Source organism: Ovis aries, chromosome 13, assembly GCF_016772045.2.
Source record: "Ovis aries strain OAR_USU_Benz2616 breed Rambouillet chromosome 13, ARS-UI_Ramb_v3.0, whole genome shotgun sequence".
Lineage (NCBI taxonomy): Eukaryota > Metazoa > Chordata > Mammalia > Artiodactyla > Bovidae > Ovis > Ovis aries.
In genome coordinates, this window is record NC_056066.1 from 81,489,582 (window position 1) to 81,506,266 (window position 16,685).

The window sequence follows — 16,685 nt, forward strand, 5'->3', positions numbered from 1 at the left end:
CCTCAGCGACTGCGCTGTTACTCCCATGCTCTCCGGGGCAGGGGAAGAGCTGGGAGACTTACAGTCTCTCTGTGTCTCTACACAAGTGAGCACCGTGTGAAACATTCTAACACTGGGCTCGTCTGGCCTAACCTCGTCGTCTTACGCATCTCCATTTTAACGATCCTTGGTCCAGGGACTCGTGACACAACCTTTTAAATTCCCAGGGATGTCAGATCTTTGACTTCATTTTCTGATTAAAAGGAAAAAAAAAAAGTCTGAGAGTAAAAACAGAGTGTGGAAACACTCAAACCTTTCAGAGTATTTCTGGTATTGGAAAGAGGCCATCTAGCCCCATGCCTGAATTTTCATGAAAGGGGAAACAGGTCTGTGACCCGCCCGGCACAGGGGCGCAGTCTGGCCTCAGACCTGGACTTTCCTCTCCCACCTGGTGCTCTCCCCACAGTGCACATTACCTCTCTGAAGGAAGCTCACAGATCACTGAACTTCACTGTCCGATGCAAGACACAGTATCTTCTGTGCTGACTTTTTTGATACTAAAAGGGAGTCATTTACAGAGCAGATTCTACATTTGAATCAGGAGCTAAAGGGCCAATGTATAGAAATGACTTTTGCGACAGGTGATCCTGGAATAATCCCAGTTCCATTTAGAAACGTATAAAACCACATAATGCTGGGGTTTAAAATAACCTCTGCCTTGTATCAACAGTGTGATCAAACTGGTTAGGCTCAGACGATTCTGCATTTATGCATGTTCCGAACGGTCTGGGACACCTGGTGCTGTTTCAGCTTCAAATGGTAATTAAATTAACGAGGACTGGTTGAAGGGGAAGTGCCCTCCACCAACTAGCTTGCTGCCTTTTTCAGAAAATAGGGGGGCGGCATGCCGATGTATGCATTTACTCGGGAAAATGCGATCGACTGCCCTCTGTGACCTGTGACGGACACTGAGTGCTGGGGTGGCGTGTTCTCATGAAGAGACAGACGCCAAACAAATAGTCCCGCAGGTGAGTGGGAAACGCCAGCTGTGATGAGTGCCACAGGGCAGAGGGAAGGATTCGGTGCTAAGGGAAGGAGGGGGCTAGACCAGATCTACTATGACGGTCAGGGAGGTTTGACAGAGGAAGGGAGACTGTGCTGTGATCTGAAGGGCGGCTAGAAACTAACTGGGGCAGAGGGAGGAGGCCGCTGGCCCAGGGCACGGCGTACGCCCAGAGCCCTCAGCAGGCGCCAGAGGCCAGGACAGAAGCAGGAGCAGCAGGAGGGGCCAGGCACAGTCCCCAGCGTCAACTTCACTTCTGCTCTCCCGGGAAAACCCCCATTGGCTCGAGGGGTCCATTTTGGACCAAGAATCTGGGCTGGGGGCGGGGCTGACCTCACTCCCATCTCTTAGCAAGCACTGTTGTTGGCTTAAGTAAGTCATCGGTCCTGCTCACGTCATACAGGAAATGCTCCATTACTCACTGGGTCCCACACTGTTTTCATTTAAATTCTGCTGCTTTGCTTCCTCTGTTGAGAGGCTGTGTTACCAGCTCAGGGCTGTCCCTTCACAGGTGCTCAGCCTGCTCAGTCAAAGGTGCATGGGAGTTACAAGAAAGAGCTTGGTTCTGGAGCTCTGGCTTTCTACCAGGGCAGGTCCAGTTGCTAAGCCCACAAGACACCTCTGGTTTGGCCGGTTTGGCCTCCTCCCCTCAGCCTCTTGTCTCCCTCAGCCCCTTGAAGAGGGAACTATGGCCCTAGGGAACTGGGCAAAGAGACGTCCAGCTTTGAACTCTGATGTAACAGTGATAGAAGGCACCAGTGCCCAGCACCGTCTAAGCCACTGACTGTTGTAACGACAACCTGATGAGGAAGGAATGAACGCCTGTGTCCATACTAGTGGTAAAGGAGCCACTTGCTGATGTGGGAGACACAGGAGACTCAGGTTCGATCCCTGAGTCAGGAAGATCCCCGGAGAAGGAAATGGCAACCCACTCCAATGTTTTTGCCTGGGAAATTCCATGGACAGAGGAGGCTGGTGGGCTACAGTCCGTAGGGTTGCAACAGCTGGACGTGACTAAGCGACTGAGCATGCACGCATGCATTATAGTTGGGGAAGTGTGGGTCCCGGCTGGTTAAACAAGTTGCTTGCGACTGCACTGATCAGGGGACAGAGTTGACCTCTGAATCCAGGGTGGGTGATACTCAAACCTGGACATTCAGTCCCGTGTCTCCTGCATTGTAGACAGATTCTTTACCACTGAGCCACCAGGGAAGCTCATAGTAGGTGCACAGCGATGTAACCAATGCTGACTGCATCTCTCTGGCCAGACTGAGCTCTTGAAGGTGCGAGCTTTTGTGTAATTGTCACCGTTACATCCCTAACCCCATTAGATCCTGTCGGGGCTCAAAATGCATATTAAATAAATAGCAAATTAATTGATGATGGGGACCACAGGGAGAGACCCACGCAGGATCCTGCCACGTCATGTTTCCGCCCATCCACTCCCTCGTACAGGGCTGTGGAGTCACAGATTGCCATGAGTCGTCCTCTCCCTGCCCACACACCTCCTCGCTTCCCAGAGACGTGTTCCAAATGGTGTTCTGCCAGCATCAACTGAATTCATATTCTTTGTTTGCATTACGGTGGAGACTATGCAAGTTCCATCCATGTTTTTTGGAGAAAATCTCCTGGGTAGGGTTGCCAGATTTAGCAAATAACAGTGAGACCACAGGATGTCCTGTTAAATCTAAATTTAAGATCAACAGAGGACAATTTTTTGCCTAAGGATGTCCCAAATATTGCCTGGGACATACTTATTTTTATACTAAAAAATTAGCTGCCATTTATATGAAACTGAGTTGAACTGGGTACCTGTTATTTATCTGACAAACCTACCCGTGAGATTCTAATGTATTAGAATTGGAGGTTGCGTATCAGAGGACCTTACCTTCCTCTGGAGTAACTTTTCATCTTCTTTTCACATTTGGGTTTGGAAGAGGGGAAGTGTTAGTAAGATATAAACACTGTACCAAGAACCAGAAAGCAATGGATGTGTGGCAGAAGCTTATGCATCCCCTGAGGCAGCTGCTGATATTCTACTGTCTAACCGACAGAGGAGGCACTGAGCCAGCCAGAGTGGGGAAGGGAGCATTTCTGGGCAAAGACACGCTAAACCCACGTCCTCCGTGTGCATGGCCGTGTTCAAAGTCTGCAGGGCGTGTGACAAAGTTTTATGCTGAAGCATCATGTATGATTAAGCCAAGAGAAAAAAGATTCAGATTCAGCAAAGAAATGCTGACCTCCTTATTATTTATAACAACAAATGTATTCCACTGATTAACTCCAGGCTTCTCCATTCTTTTAAACTAAGACAATCCTTTTTATAAGAAGGAAAATTGAGCTATAAAGAAACGAACCTAGGAGTTAACCAGGATTGGTAGCCCTTATATTCTTTTAGAGCAAAACCAGAGGACAGTGTTTTATCCTTGACTTTGCTTGGGTGAGGTCTCCTTTTGGGTCCTGGGTCACAATGAACTCGAGGAGGAGGAGTATCACACCTCCCAGAAGCAGGCACCAAGGTTCACTGATAGACTCTGGCTGGTCTGCTTTAATGGCCCTTTCCCCGTCTTTTCGGATGACCAAACAATCCGTTGAGGAAAAGACAAACACTTTCTGAGGCAGGAAGGTAAAAGCCAACAAGGCCCCCAAACTGCCGTACAAATGAGAGTGAAGAACGTCTGGGACTTGTCCCCTTAGATGACGTAGAACAACAGACTGAATGCGACTCAAGGCAAAACCTCCGGTCGGCTGTAAGAACCCCAGAAAGGGTCACTTCCACATCACCCAGGAGTCCCAGAGTCCTCTCCTTTCCCCACAGGCACCTGAGGGGCAGGAAGGGAGACCAAGGGTTTCAGGAAGCCCTGGGAATACTGAACTTGGGTGGTCCACTTGTGGGAGGGGAAGAGACTCCGGAACTTGGCATTAAATGGATGTCAGGAGACGTGCAGGTCTGCTGGGGGAGGGGGTGGCGGTGGGGGGAGGTGGGCAGTCATATCCGTCTTAAACTTCCAAAGCGCCCTCCTCACAGAAGCTCCCTGTTTGGGAATTCAGCTAGATTCCTTTGTCCCAGTCTCTGACCCACCAGCAGTTACCAAACTGGCTACCGCATCCAGTAGTACCGCCTTTTAATTTCCCCTCCCCCACTGCAGAATCTCTCATCCACCCCCTTCTCTCTTTACAGAACAAAATAACCCTGTAGGGAACTCGAAGGGAGGCTTCATAATAGTTTGTTTATGCAAATATAGATTTAGCCAGGAGAGATTTCTATGGAGCTTTTATTTGCATACACAGTCCAGGGACTCTAATATCCAGCTGGGGATGTTTTTAAAATCAGTTCATTCAATTTAGTGGAGAATGGTGGACATTTTGAACAACTTTAGAAGCATCCTGGCCCAAGTCAGGGGTCCTTTTAACTGATGACGGCTTTAGACAAATACTGGCATTTTCTTAGACACGAGAAGAATGCAATCTCCAAAGCTGACTTCTCGGTTGTCCTCACTTGTCAAGAACTTGGAGGCAGTTTGTTCTGCCTTCATCCATTGTTTGCGGTGCCTGGGCTTCCAGGTGGGTTCAGTATAAGTTTAGTTAATACAGGGAAGAGATGGAGCAGAGCGCGAGGCGAAAAAATCTCGAGGTTAGAAAAGTGTTTCCCAAAGTGCGGAAAGCAGACCATTGGTGGGACGAGAGACGACTTTGGGTTGAGCCAAGATTGGATATTAAATAACATTAAAACCGTGAAAATACTCCTCCTTTTTCAACTCTCATCTTTGTAAGACAATTCAGGAGGAAATCTCAGTCTGGTTCTGACAGAGAAATCTTTTTAACATTTCCCTACCATTGGCTGTGCCTTTCCATAAAGCTAGAAAGGCCAACGGTTCCGAGCTTAACATGAGCCAGGTAGCTAGAAGGTAATATCTTTTTTTATTGCTTATATAATGGTACCTTCTTATGAAAATTGATTCTGCTTTTCCAAATATGATGTAATGTCAAGTTTCAAGATAACTTTAAATAAGGAGTAAGTCAATTTCAATATAAAAATATTTAATAGATATGAAAGTCTTTCAGTTGTGTCTGACTCTTTGCAACCCCACGGACTATACAGTCCATGGAATTTTCCAGGCCAGAACACTGGAGTGGGTAGCCTTTCCCTTCTTCAGGGGATCTTCCCAACCCAGGGATCGAACCCAGGTCTCCCCACATTGCAGGCGGATTCTTTACCAGCTGAGCCACCAGGGGAGCCCCAAGTAAATAGTGGTATATCTCAAAAATGATGGGGCAGGTATGCAAACATTCAACATTTGGGAAACACTGGGTTAGAAGAATCTTAGAACCCTGGTCGACCCTAGTGATCTGAGACATTTGTAACTATGAGGACTTTAAAAAACTCACTGAAAATTGTCTCACATAGTATTTAATTTCCCTCTAATGAGCCCCACCACCCAAGGCTCTGTCTTCACTGAAGAGGAGCTGGGTGGACAAGGGATGTGCAGGTAAGCCACAGAATGAAGACCAGGGTTCTATTTTTTTTCCCTCCTAGTTTAATGAGATACAGACCTTATGCCTAAAGAATTTTCTGAAGGCGAGTCCTAGCCTGGGGCTATGCAGGTGCTTTTTCTTGGCGCCTTTAGCCTGGACCTCGGATGTCTTCTGCCCGGCTTGTCCATCAGAGACACTTTCTCCCTTAGATGCCTTTCGGGCAACAGCAGTCACAGCTCAGAACTTTGTTTTTAAACAAAACCCATTTTTCTCTTTTGTTTTTAAGTGCAGTAATCCTGGTTGTCAATTATCTACTGATACATCACCCCCATCTTCCAATCACAAGGTATCATATGAACACTTATCTTTGTCAAACTCTCAGACTTGGCTAAAGAGCACTGTCACCGTCTATTTCTCTTACACGTTGATTTTCAACACGGTAGCCTATTTAAATGACCCAGATTAGCGCAACTCCATCTGCTAAAGATAATGACAAGATTTTTAAGCTTTGTCTATAGGTCATGAAATAACCAGGTGAAAATTTTTTTAACACGAAGGAGAGAATGAGCCCCTACTGGATGGCTTTAAATATCTAAATGCTACTGTCATGTGAAAAAGAAAAAAATATATACCTGAAGATAAGCAACTTGTTTTTGCATCCTGGACTCAAGGCAAATCCTGCCACTAAGTGGCTTTCATTCTCAAACTGATCTGCCCTTTTTTCGTATTAGAAACCTCAGGGGAACAGTATTACCCACAAAAGATTCAACTGATTTCTAGATGGGCAGATCTCCTGGGCAAAAGATGTTTCTAGAATGAGCCAATCCTCTGAGCCAAAATGAGACAAAATTGGGACTAAAATAGCCCAGTTACAATTATTCAGAATTGCTGACTCAAGTCACAAATGCTGGGGGATTTTGAGTGTGCTAAAAATTGCCCAGAGCCAAATGAGAAGATGGACAAAGGTTTCAAAGGCAGGAATCGAAGAACCTCAGTAGAAAACATGACCAGGAGGCAAGCGTGTGGACCAGGTTGGAAGGCCTGTTTGTGGGTGTCACAGGCAACCTACATTCACAAAACCCTCTTTTGAGATCCAGCTGCCTCAGTAATGAACCCACCCCTCTCTGGGCAGAAGCATGAGATTTTTATCTCTAGGTACTTTCTGCTGGGACCACATTCTAGGTGAGGCAGGAGCAGCTGATGAGAGGGAGGGCCCCAGGTCACTCGGAAAGCCACACGTCACACCCACACACCCTCCTGTTTCCAAACAATGCAAGTCGAAGAGCCCAAAGAGAAACCCGCGGACCCAACCAGTCACTGAACTTGACCCTAGCAGCCTTGTAGCAAATAAATCACTTTATAGGAAAATGCACGCAGATGCCTCAGATATATCTTTCTTTTCCCCCCCAGTGGAAAAAGAAAATTCTAGAGGAACCGACCAATTCAAGGCAAATGTAATCCTGGTGTCCAATCTGTCCTGCAGGGATTGGAGAAATAGGAATCACCTACATTCGAGCAGAGCTCCCTGGGCTTACCAGGCACGGTCACACCTTCAGTCCTGGGGGTGGGGAGATAGAAGTTTTGTTGCCTCGGTTTTACAGACGTGGAAATTTGGGTTCAGATGGGTTAGGATCACACAGCTTTCGAGTCGCAGGACTGTGGCTTGAACACAGGTCTGAGACAAATTCTAGGATCTTTTTCATAGCTCAGCCCCTTCAAATATGGGAAGCAGATGGACCAAGTTGGCCAAGCCGTTTGTTTGGTCCCAGTGTCTTTCAAAGCACTTTCAGTCACCAAAAGGAGGACACAAGACACTTCTCTGTCACCAAGTAAGTTTTCCTCGTGATTCCCGGGAAATTCAAACCATGTGTCCTACTAAAGAAAACCGGCTCTTTCTAGCGTAAAGCGAAAACATCTCTAGAAAGTTGTTGTTCCAGACAAAGTGTACTTGGAGGGGAACCGGCTGAATTTCTAGGATGATGGTGAAAAAGGGCACGCTCTCCAGGGCACCCTAACCCCTCCATTTGGCAGGTGTCAACTTGTGACTGTTTCATGCCACGAAGCGATTGCCATTGTAGTAGACATTAGCTTTTTTTTTCAAATGACATGGAAAACAAAGCAGGACCTAGGTTTTAAAAACCAAAAGCCTAGAGGCTTGCATCTGCTTTAAATTGGTCCCACCGCTGTCTCACTTCTAGTGGCTTTCACTCTATTCCCTGGGTCTCCCCACACACAACGAAAAAGACTAAGATGATATATAATTGTTAGTAGTCTGTTCTAATTCTGTGTAAGAAATTGTTTTTTGTGACATTATTTAGCCACAATTGGCACATATTTCAAGTTTTCCACCAAAATTTTCGTTAAAATACCATTAACGTAAATGGAACATTTTAAGGACAACCTAACGGCAGTATTAAATTGCTACATATGTATATATGTATCTACACATACACATAAAATTCAAAAAACAAAGAGGACATAACCCAAATCCAGTTCCACACACAACCCCAAATATAAACATGCTTCAGGCTACCTACCGTGTCTTCCGTATCTTTTTTTGTTTCAGCTTTGTTAGGCGAAACCTTAAAAGTTTGAAAAAAACAGATGTTACAAACCATAGCTCTTTAGGGTGATTTTCTTTCTTTCTTTCTTTCTCTCTCTCTCTCTCCTTTCTTTTTTCGGCCTTGCTGCAGAATCATAGTTCCCCAACCAGGTACTGAACCCAGGGGCCCATGGTAAAAGCATCAAGTCCTAAACGCTGGGCTCCCAGGGAAGTCCTTATTTCATATTTTTATTTAACACAGTCCAATTTACTCTACAGGTAAGGAATATAATAAGAAATACTGGTAATGCCTAGGTATAAAAAAGTTAATGAAGTTACTATTTCATAGTGAAATGCCTCAGATCTTATACATTCACCCAGAGCTTGATCACATTCAAGATCGTCTCCTGGAAGGCCACAGACTTTCCAGCGAGGCTACCACTGATCCAAACAAAACATACAGCCCTTTGGTGTTTGTCGCACACGCTGTTGATTTTTTTCTATTTTATCTTTTGAAGCTGGTCTTGGTCTTTGGAAATGGTCCAAACGCTTAAAGCTGTCTGTTTAATTACGCATGCACTCACTCAGCCCTTTTCTGAGTGTCTGGCATGGGCCACGCTGTGGGCCCTGAAGAGTCAGAGATAAGCAAGCAATGGAAGGCATGGGTCCTTGCCTCGACCTGACATAACAAGACAGAAAGTGACTTCTACAGTTCGATTTGCCATTTGAGTGGCAAAAACGCTTTGACAGGTCAGCAAGTCAAGGAAAGTTTTTTCCAATTATTTTTATGGTCAATGACCATAAGGCACCAACTGCAGTAGAGTTCCATGACCACATGGCTCACGTTGTACTGAAAGCAAAAGGAGAGGGGCAGCCGAGGATGAGATGGCTAAGTAGCGTCACTGACTCCACGGATGTGAATCTGAGCAAACCCCAGGAGAGTGAAGGACAGGGAGCCTGGCGTGCTGCAGTCCATGGGGCTGCAGAGAGTCGGACGCGACTTCGCCACTGAACAACAACAGCGTGGCTATAGTTTGGTCACCTGCCATGCTTCTCACAGTTGCCAGCAGTAAAGACTCCTTCGCTGAAAGCCAATTCCCTTACGAAACACCTTCCCCTGTTCTCCAGGGTCCGGCTGCACCAAGATGACACCCTGTTTAGAGCAGTGCCATTCAAGCCTGTGGCATTCTTAAAACTAGCAAAACTTTCTCGCAATAGAACGTAGGAACAGAGAAGAAAAAGAGTTGAAATTACTCACCAGGGTTTTAAAGAAGCTCATGATGGAACTGTTCTCTGCCTGGGCGTCCTCCTTTGCAATCTCCAGTTGCTCAGGGTCCCCGGGGACGGAGCGGCTCACAGCTGGGACTTCCTGTCCTCCCTTTCCCTTGCCGTCAACTAAGTCCTAGGATCGAGACAGAGTTTTCACGGTTGCAACTTGTTGAATGCGGACTCTCAAAGTAATATTTTTGCTTCCCGCCTCTTTCTCCCTTACCCGCTAATTCCAGCCATACTTCTTCAGCCTACGGCGGTGTAGAACAATCAGGGGTTTATAAGAGTCACTCTTCCTTCCCCGCCCCCTCTTTCTAACAGAATCAGCATCTGCAGTCAGTCGGAGGGACTTTGTCTGGAGCCAGAGGCCAGCAAACACAGCAGGGCGCAGTGCATCCCAAACAAAACCCTCTTCTCCCAGCTCTGGAGAAAGGCTGTGCAGGATGCCAGCGCTCTGTGGTTCCCCAGTTTGATTGTGGGAGATCCTTCTATTTGGTTTCCCACCGTCCTCACGCTGGTGGATTGTATCAACTAAGAAACGCACTGATGTTTTAGAATAATAATCCCGTCTTCAGGATCTGGGAGTTTATTGGTGAAAAGCTGGGGTACAGGGATGGACTTCCTCTTCTAACCCACCCAGGATGGCAGGATGCTTGCCAAAGTGGCCTCTTTTGTTTTCTTCACTCCCACGACCTTGGGCCAAGCCAGGTGACCTCAAACCCATCCATTCTGCAGGCTTGGGCTCAAGTTTACATTCTTCGCTGAAGTAGTTCCGGGTCACAGCACTCACAGGACCTGTTCCCTTCTTTGGGTTTCTAGATCGCCTCCCCGTGCTGAATCACTTGGCACATTGGTTAGCCTAGTGCCAAGGACCAAGCCGGAAGAGTCTGCATCAGCAATGGGGCTTTCTTTGGCACTTCCCTGGTGGTCCAGACTCAGCACTGCCAACAGCGGGCGTGGGTTTGACTCCTGGTTGGGGAGCTAAGGTCCCGCATGGCGTGGCCGAATAGAGAATGGGGCTGCTGTTTTCTGAACAGCTATGAAAATGTATAAACACATTTTGGTGGATATTTTAAAAGGTAACAACGTGTGTATTCCACAAAGTTTTCCTCAGTTCCAGAGCTCTCTCTAAATGGAGCAGCGCTTCTTGTGAAATGCCTCTGAAAGAGCTGGAACTTCATAAAACCCAACTCAGATCAGAGCCACAGCTCTAAGTTCTCAGCTTTTCTAGTTCATTCCAGGCAAAACGAGTTTTACCTGGGAAGAGATGCCCTGTTAAACAAGTTCTAGTATTCCTTCTTGTTCATGCTGTGCGCTGTGCTGTGCTAAGCCCCTTCAGTCGTGTCCGACTCTTTGAGACCCCATGGATTGTAGCCCGCCAGGCTCTTCCATCCATGGAATTCTCCAGGCAAAAATGCTAGAGTGGGTTGCCATGCTCGCCTCCCGGGGAGCTTCCTGACCCAGCGACTGAACCTATGTCTCTTCCATCTCCTGCACTGGCAGCAGGGGTTCTTTGCCATTAGTGCCACCTGGGAAGCCCTTTCCTGTTCATATTAGACGTCTAATATGAGTTGAATTTTTGGTAATTCCAAGGTACAATTCGGATCCAGGCGGTTAAGCAGGTTGATAAAGAGGATGGCTGAAAATTTTGCGTCTAGCAGACGAGTGGCCTCTGAGGTGCATGCTCGTGGTAAAGAACTCACTTGCCAACGCAAGAGGCAGGGGTTCAATCCCTGGGTCGGGAAGATCCCCTGGAAAAGGTAACGGCAACCCACTCCCGTGTTCTTGCCTAGGAAAACCCATGGACAGAGGAGCCTGGCGGGCTACAGCCCATGGTGTTGCCAAGAGTTGGACACAACTGAAGCACCTTGGCGTCAGCGTGCGGTGTGCCTGTGGGTGATGATTTGATTTTAGGTGGTGCGTACACATGGACACATACAGACGCAGGAAGTTATTCTGTAGGAGTGTTTGTTTGGAAAGATACTTCTTTGGTACAATGAACAGTTTTGCTTGGATAGAATTGAGTAGAAAAACTTTAGATGAAATACTAAATCAAAAACATTACATAAATCACCGAACAGGTGTGTGTAAGATGAGCCAGCATGGACGTGATACCAGCACTAAATCTAACGACGTGCCCCACCAGGCCTGCTGGAGCTGATCCTTGGAGAGAGTTCCTTATTTCCCCCAACTCATTCATGCACCTTCGTTCAGCAACGTGGCGGGGGAATCCTGACCAGGCGCAAACTGTAGAGCGGCCCCCGGTGTGAGTGCCGCCCCGGAGCCAGCCCGCCCAGACTCCGCCCTCTGCTCCGGTCACACCCCTGCCTTCGCAGGCGTGTGCCCTGATGCCTGTGCCCAGAGTGCTCGTGGGCCAAAAACGCAGCCCCTGCCTCTGAGGGCCGTCGGGGCGTCAGTGGGACGATGCGTCTAGAGGGTTTAGCACGTGTGTGGCATACACTGTCGTTCTGCTGTTCAGTTGCTCAGTCGTGTCTGACTCTTCGAGACCCCACGGACGCAGCACGCCAGGCTCCCCTGTCCTCCACTATTGCTCAAATGCATGTCCATTGAGTCGGTGATGCCGTCCAGCCATCTCATCCTCTGTCGTCCCCTTCTCCTCCCGCCTTCAATCTTTCCCAGGATCAGGGTCTTCTCAAATAAGTCAGTTCCTCGCATCAGGTGGACAAAGTATTGGACCTTCAGCTTCAACATCAGTCTCCCTAATGAATATTCAGGACTGATTTCCTTTAGGATGGACTGGCTGGATCTCCTTGCAGTCCAAGGAACTCTCAAGAATGTTCTCCAACACCACAGTCGAAAGCGTCAAGCACACAGTAAACATTCAGTAAACGCTGGTACTGTCATCGTCACTGTTAAGTTACTGAGCCTCATCCTGAGCCCGGTGAGATTGACAAAATTGAACCAGACACGCTCCTGCCTCGAAGTGCTTACAGTCTCGTGGTGGATTAAGGCCGGCAGAGAAGGAGAAGAACCTGGGTAAAAGGATGCATGAGTCCCACAAGCCCACTCAGCTGCCATTCAGAATCAGCTGGGCAGCATTTTACACCAGCGTTAACACCCAGACCCTCCCTCAACCAAGCTGATCAGAATGTCTGGAGGTGAGGCTCAGGCATCGTCATTTTTAGAGCCTCTGGGTGATCGCAATGTGCATCAAGGTTGAGAACAGCTGAGCTAAGGGACGAGGAAGGGCTGAAGACGGAGCGGCACCTGCCCTCGGGCCTGGAGCCTGAGCTGCGGGTGGACACGTGGGGTGGGGAGGGCTGGGGTGGAGAGGAGTTTCAGACGGCGGGAAGGACATGAAAGGAAAGGATGAGGTGGGAACCCGGGCGGGAAGGGCTTCAGGGGCAGGTTATTCAGTTCGACTGAGATCCAGGGGGCAAGACAGGCTTCCCAGGCAGCTCAACGGTAAAGAACCCACCTGCAATGCAGGAGACCCCAGGAAACCCCAGTTCAATTCCTGGGCCGGGAAGATCTGCTGGAAAAAGGATAGGCTACCCTCTCCAGTATTCTGGCCTGGAGAATTCCATGGACTATACAGTCCATGGGGTTGCAAAGAGTCGGACACAACTGAGCGACTTTCACTTTCTTTCACTGGTGGTCCAGTGGTTAAGAATCCACCTGCTGAACAGAAGGTACAGGTTTGACTGCTGGTCTAGGAAGACCCCACGTGCCACAAATCCTGTGCGCTAGAGCCTGCGCTCGGTGACAAGAGAAGCTGCCGCAGTGAGGAGCCTGGGAACCGGAACCAGAGGAGCCCCCGCTCGCCACAGCTAGAGAGGGCCTGCGTGCAGCAGTAAAGACCCTGAGCGGCAGGAGTGAAATAAATAAAATAAATAAACAAAGTTTAAAAAGATTAAAAAGTTTATACAAGCTTTACAGGAGAGGGCTGAAAAAGTGGGAAAGAAGAACCGCTCAAAAGTCTCCACAATCCGAGAACAAGTAAACAAAGCAACATGTGGAATTTGCCTGTGGACCACGTGATGGGATATTCTGCAGCCATGCATTCTTTGAGGAATGTGGAATGAGAAGGAAAAATGTCCAGGGTAATATCATTACAATGATAACGATCAGCCTTTATGTGTCAGGCCCAATGCTAAGCTAGTTAAAAAGATCTCATTTAGTTCTTATATCGATTTGTAACTCCATTTTTACTGATGAATAAATTGATTCATGAAAAGAATAAATAACTTGCCTTTGATCTTAGACTGAAGCTAGGATTTGACCTTAGGTCCAAATGATTTCAGAAGCAAAAACTTTTAAGCACCATCTGCACTGCCTCACACCTCCCTCCCGTCAGGGCTTTACCCAAATGTCAGCTTGTACAGAGTTATCCTGCTTTAATTTCCCTCGTCTCTGTTCCTCTTCCCTGCTATCTCCCCCACATTTGTCATCATTCACATATAACACACGTTCGATCCCTGGGTCGGGGAAGATCCCCTGGAGTAGGAAATGGTTCTTGACTGGAAAGTCCCCTGGACAGAGGAGCCTGGCGGGATAGAGTCCATGGGCTCACAAAGAGGCAGGCCCGACGGAGCCCACACAACAGCAACAAAATGTAACACACTTCGACCAAAGACATACTCGAGTTTAGTGTGTGATACAGGCTTTTATATTAAAGGACTTTTTATATTGAAGATGTAGGGACACCTGGGAGGCCATCTAAAAAGTTAACACAGCGCCATAATCCTGAGGGGGTGTGTGTGTGTGTGTATGCGTGTGTGAAGTTGCTCAGTCGTGTCTGACTCTTTGCAGCCCCATAGACTGTAGCCCACCAGGCCCCTGTGTCCACGGGATTCTCCAGGCGAGAACACTGGGGTGGGTTGCCAATCCCTTCTCCAGTGCCATAACCCTACTCCAGGGAAAATCTAAATGGATAAACACACTAGAAGAGCAGTTGGGAAAAACGTCCATAATCTTGGATTGAAAGAGCTTTTGTAACTTTGACTGAAACTCCGAAAGTCGTGAAAGGAATGGTCGATGGTCGAAAAGTCCAAATGTTTGAAGACGTTCTGTGAAGAGGCTGGGGTGAGAAGCAGGCGCCCCCGTGTTTTACTGAGTGAAGTGCAAGTAACTTCAGTCCTGATGGAAGGTGGGTCGGAATTTTGGCACTATCAACTAAAATTAAAAACATATATATTCTTTTAAGGAGTTCCCTGGTGGTCCAGTGGTTAAGAATCTGTCTTGCAATGCAGAGGATGTGGGTCGATCCCTGATCGGGGAACTTGAGATCCCAAACACTGTGGAGCAACTGAACTCCTTGAGCAGAAACCAGCGAGGCCGTGCCCCACGGTGCAGACCCTGCGTGCTGCATCCAAACGGGTGACGGACGCAGGGTACTGTAAAAAGCATATATTCCATTACCCAGCGATTCCGCTCCTAAGAGTTGAGTTTAAAACTCAGTTCACGTAAATATGAAACAACAAGCTTGTTTATTACAAACACACAAGCTTATTTACTACAATGAGGTCACAGCAAATGCTTGGAAGCCTGCCAAATGTCATTAATAAAGTCCTGGTTGAATAACTCATGGCACATCCATTCATTGGAAAACTATGTGGCCCAGATTTGGAAGCTGTACGGACATAGACAGTGGTGTTAGCTGGGGAAAGAAAGCATGAGCTAGAACACAGTGTGCAGTATGTTACCGTTCGCTTAAGCAAGAAGGAGCGTGAATTTATGCTTGTCTTTCGCTTGCATATGCTCAGGAAAGATTCATTTAAAAATACAAACAGTGATTATCTGTCCGGAGCGGCATTGCTGGACAAGTACGCCATTTAATAATTTCTTATTTTGAGCCATGTGAACGCATTCTGTATTAAAAATTAAAATTAAAACAAAACGTGTGACTTCCCTGGTGGCGCACTGGTGAAGAGTCCACCTTCAGGGGACGCAGCTTCAACCCCCGTCTGGGAAGAGAAGCAGCTAAGGCCGTGGGCCCCAACTACCGAGCCGGGAGCCGGGAGCCGCAAGAACTGAGCCCGCGCATCCTGCAGCCCCGCTCCAGGGCAAGGGAAGGCACCGCAACTACAGACGAGCCTGCTCCGCAATGAGGACCCAGCACGAACAAAGCTAAAGAAACACAACAAGATGGGGACGACTGGTTCCAGATTTCCAGAAGACACCAGAGAGCCAGACAGCACCATGGGGAAGGCAGTCCAGCCCACGGCCACCACCGTGTGGCCGATGCCTGAACTATCGGGTTATTTGTGGGATCTTTGTCCCTAACTACAAATATATCTTTGCTATTTTCATCAGGCCTCTGGATCATTCTGGGCAAACAGAAATTTTAGACAGAAACACAGGCACTCTCCAGGAAATATCTGGAAACTTCTTTTTAAGCAAACAGGTGTCCATGGGGTCAGCTTGTTCTTCATCTGTGCAGGAGACACCTACATATATTTTTTTCCCTTTCCGTTGACTTCAAAGGGCAAACAGATTGAAACGCTAGTTAACGGACCACAATTTGTCATGTTGAGGAACTGCTGCCTTATCCTAACTTGATTGTCTATGATCAAACCCACATGGGGCTTCTGGCACCTTCCTTCCACTGTGAATCATCAGCCAGGTTCCTTCTCCCTCAAAGCAAGGTCTGCATCGTCCAGGTGAGAGTATAAGTGAAGGCAGGGTGATCAAGGCTAAGAAAAGCCTCACCTGGAACTACCTGTAATGAGCGCCTACCTCATCTAGGGGGCCCCACTGATCAGGCAGCACGGGGTTCATTCTGAATTTCTGTACCAAGAATCACGATCCAACACGCCGTTTAACACGGGAAGATTGTCTAAGCAATGTCGACAGGTACAGAAACCCAGTACCCCACTCTCTTCCATCTGTTAGAAATTCGAGCCACATGCTGTCTGGGATAAAAGGGAGAGCCAAGCTTCCTCTCCCACGCGGTTGCCCCAGACGCACAAAGGCCATCACCGGCTCAGCAACAACGGGCTCCAGACAACACCCAGGCTTCGCTCTTCTCCTTCCAAGAGCACACCGCCTGCACACACCCACTGTCACACCGAGGGTGAAAAATGGGATTCCGTTCATGCTCAAAGCTAAACATTCATCCTTCAGTTTTCTTAGAATGGAAAGAAATTAATCAAATAAGCAGGAAGGGATTCCAAGACCAAAGTCTACTAAAAACGTTCAGTGGAAATTTAACATTTCTGAAGTAATTTGGGAATTTTTCTTTAACACCTCGTTTTACTACAAAGCTCAAAACCACCGAAGGAGGATCTATCCTGGGAGTTTATCTTGTATTTTCACTTTTCCCCTCTGTATATGTATTTTTGGCTGCTCCGGGTCTTCTCTGCTCTGTGCACGCTTTCTCCGGTTTCATGGAGC

At 47.6% G+C, this 16,685-nt stretch overlaps 1 protein-coding gene across 11 annotated transcripts in view; it reads right to left on the minus strand.

Annotated features, from left to right (window-relative positions):
- BCAS1 (brain enriched myelin associated protein 1) overlaps positions 1 to 16,685 on the minus strand; it is a 99,085-nt gene that overhangs the window by 37,914 nt on the left and 44,486 nt on the right. For 7 of the 11 annotated variants that reach the window (XM_042230290.1, XM_042230288.1, XM_042230289.1 and 4 more), the window contains exons 5-7: positions 9,319 to 9,462; positions 8,056 to 8,100; positions 5,597 to 5,731 (exon numbers count right to left, since the gene is read on the minus strand). In XM_042230290.1, the coding sequence (XP_042086224.1) occupies positions 5,597 to 5,731; positions 8,056 to 8,100; positions 9,319 to 9,462 (324 nt within the window). The remainder of the gene's footprint in view (positions 1 to 5,596; positions 5,732 to 8,055; positions 8,101 to 9,318; positions 9,463 to 16,685) is intronic. The other 4 variants (XM_027977346.2, XM_042230292.1, XM_027977345.2 and 1 more) reach the window with 1 other exon arrangement.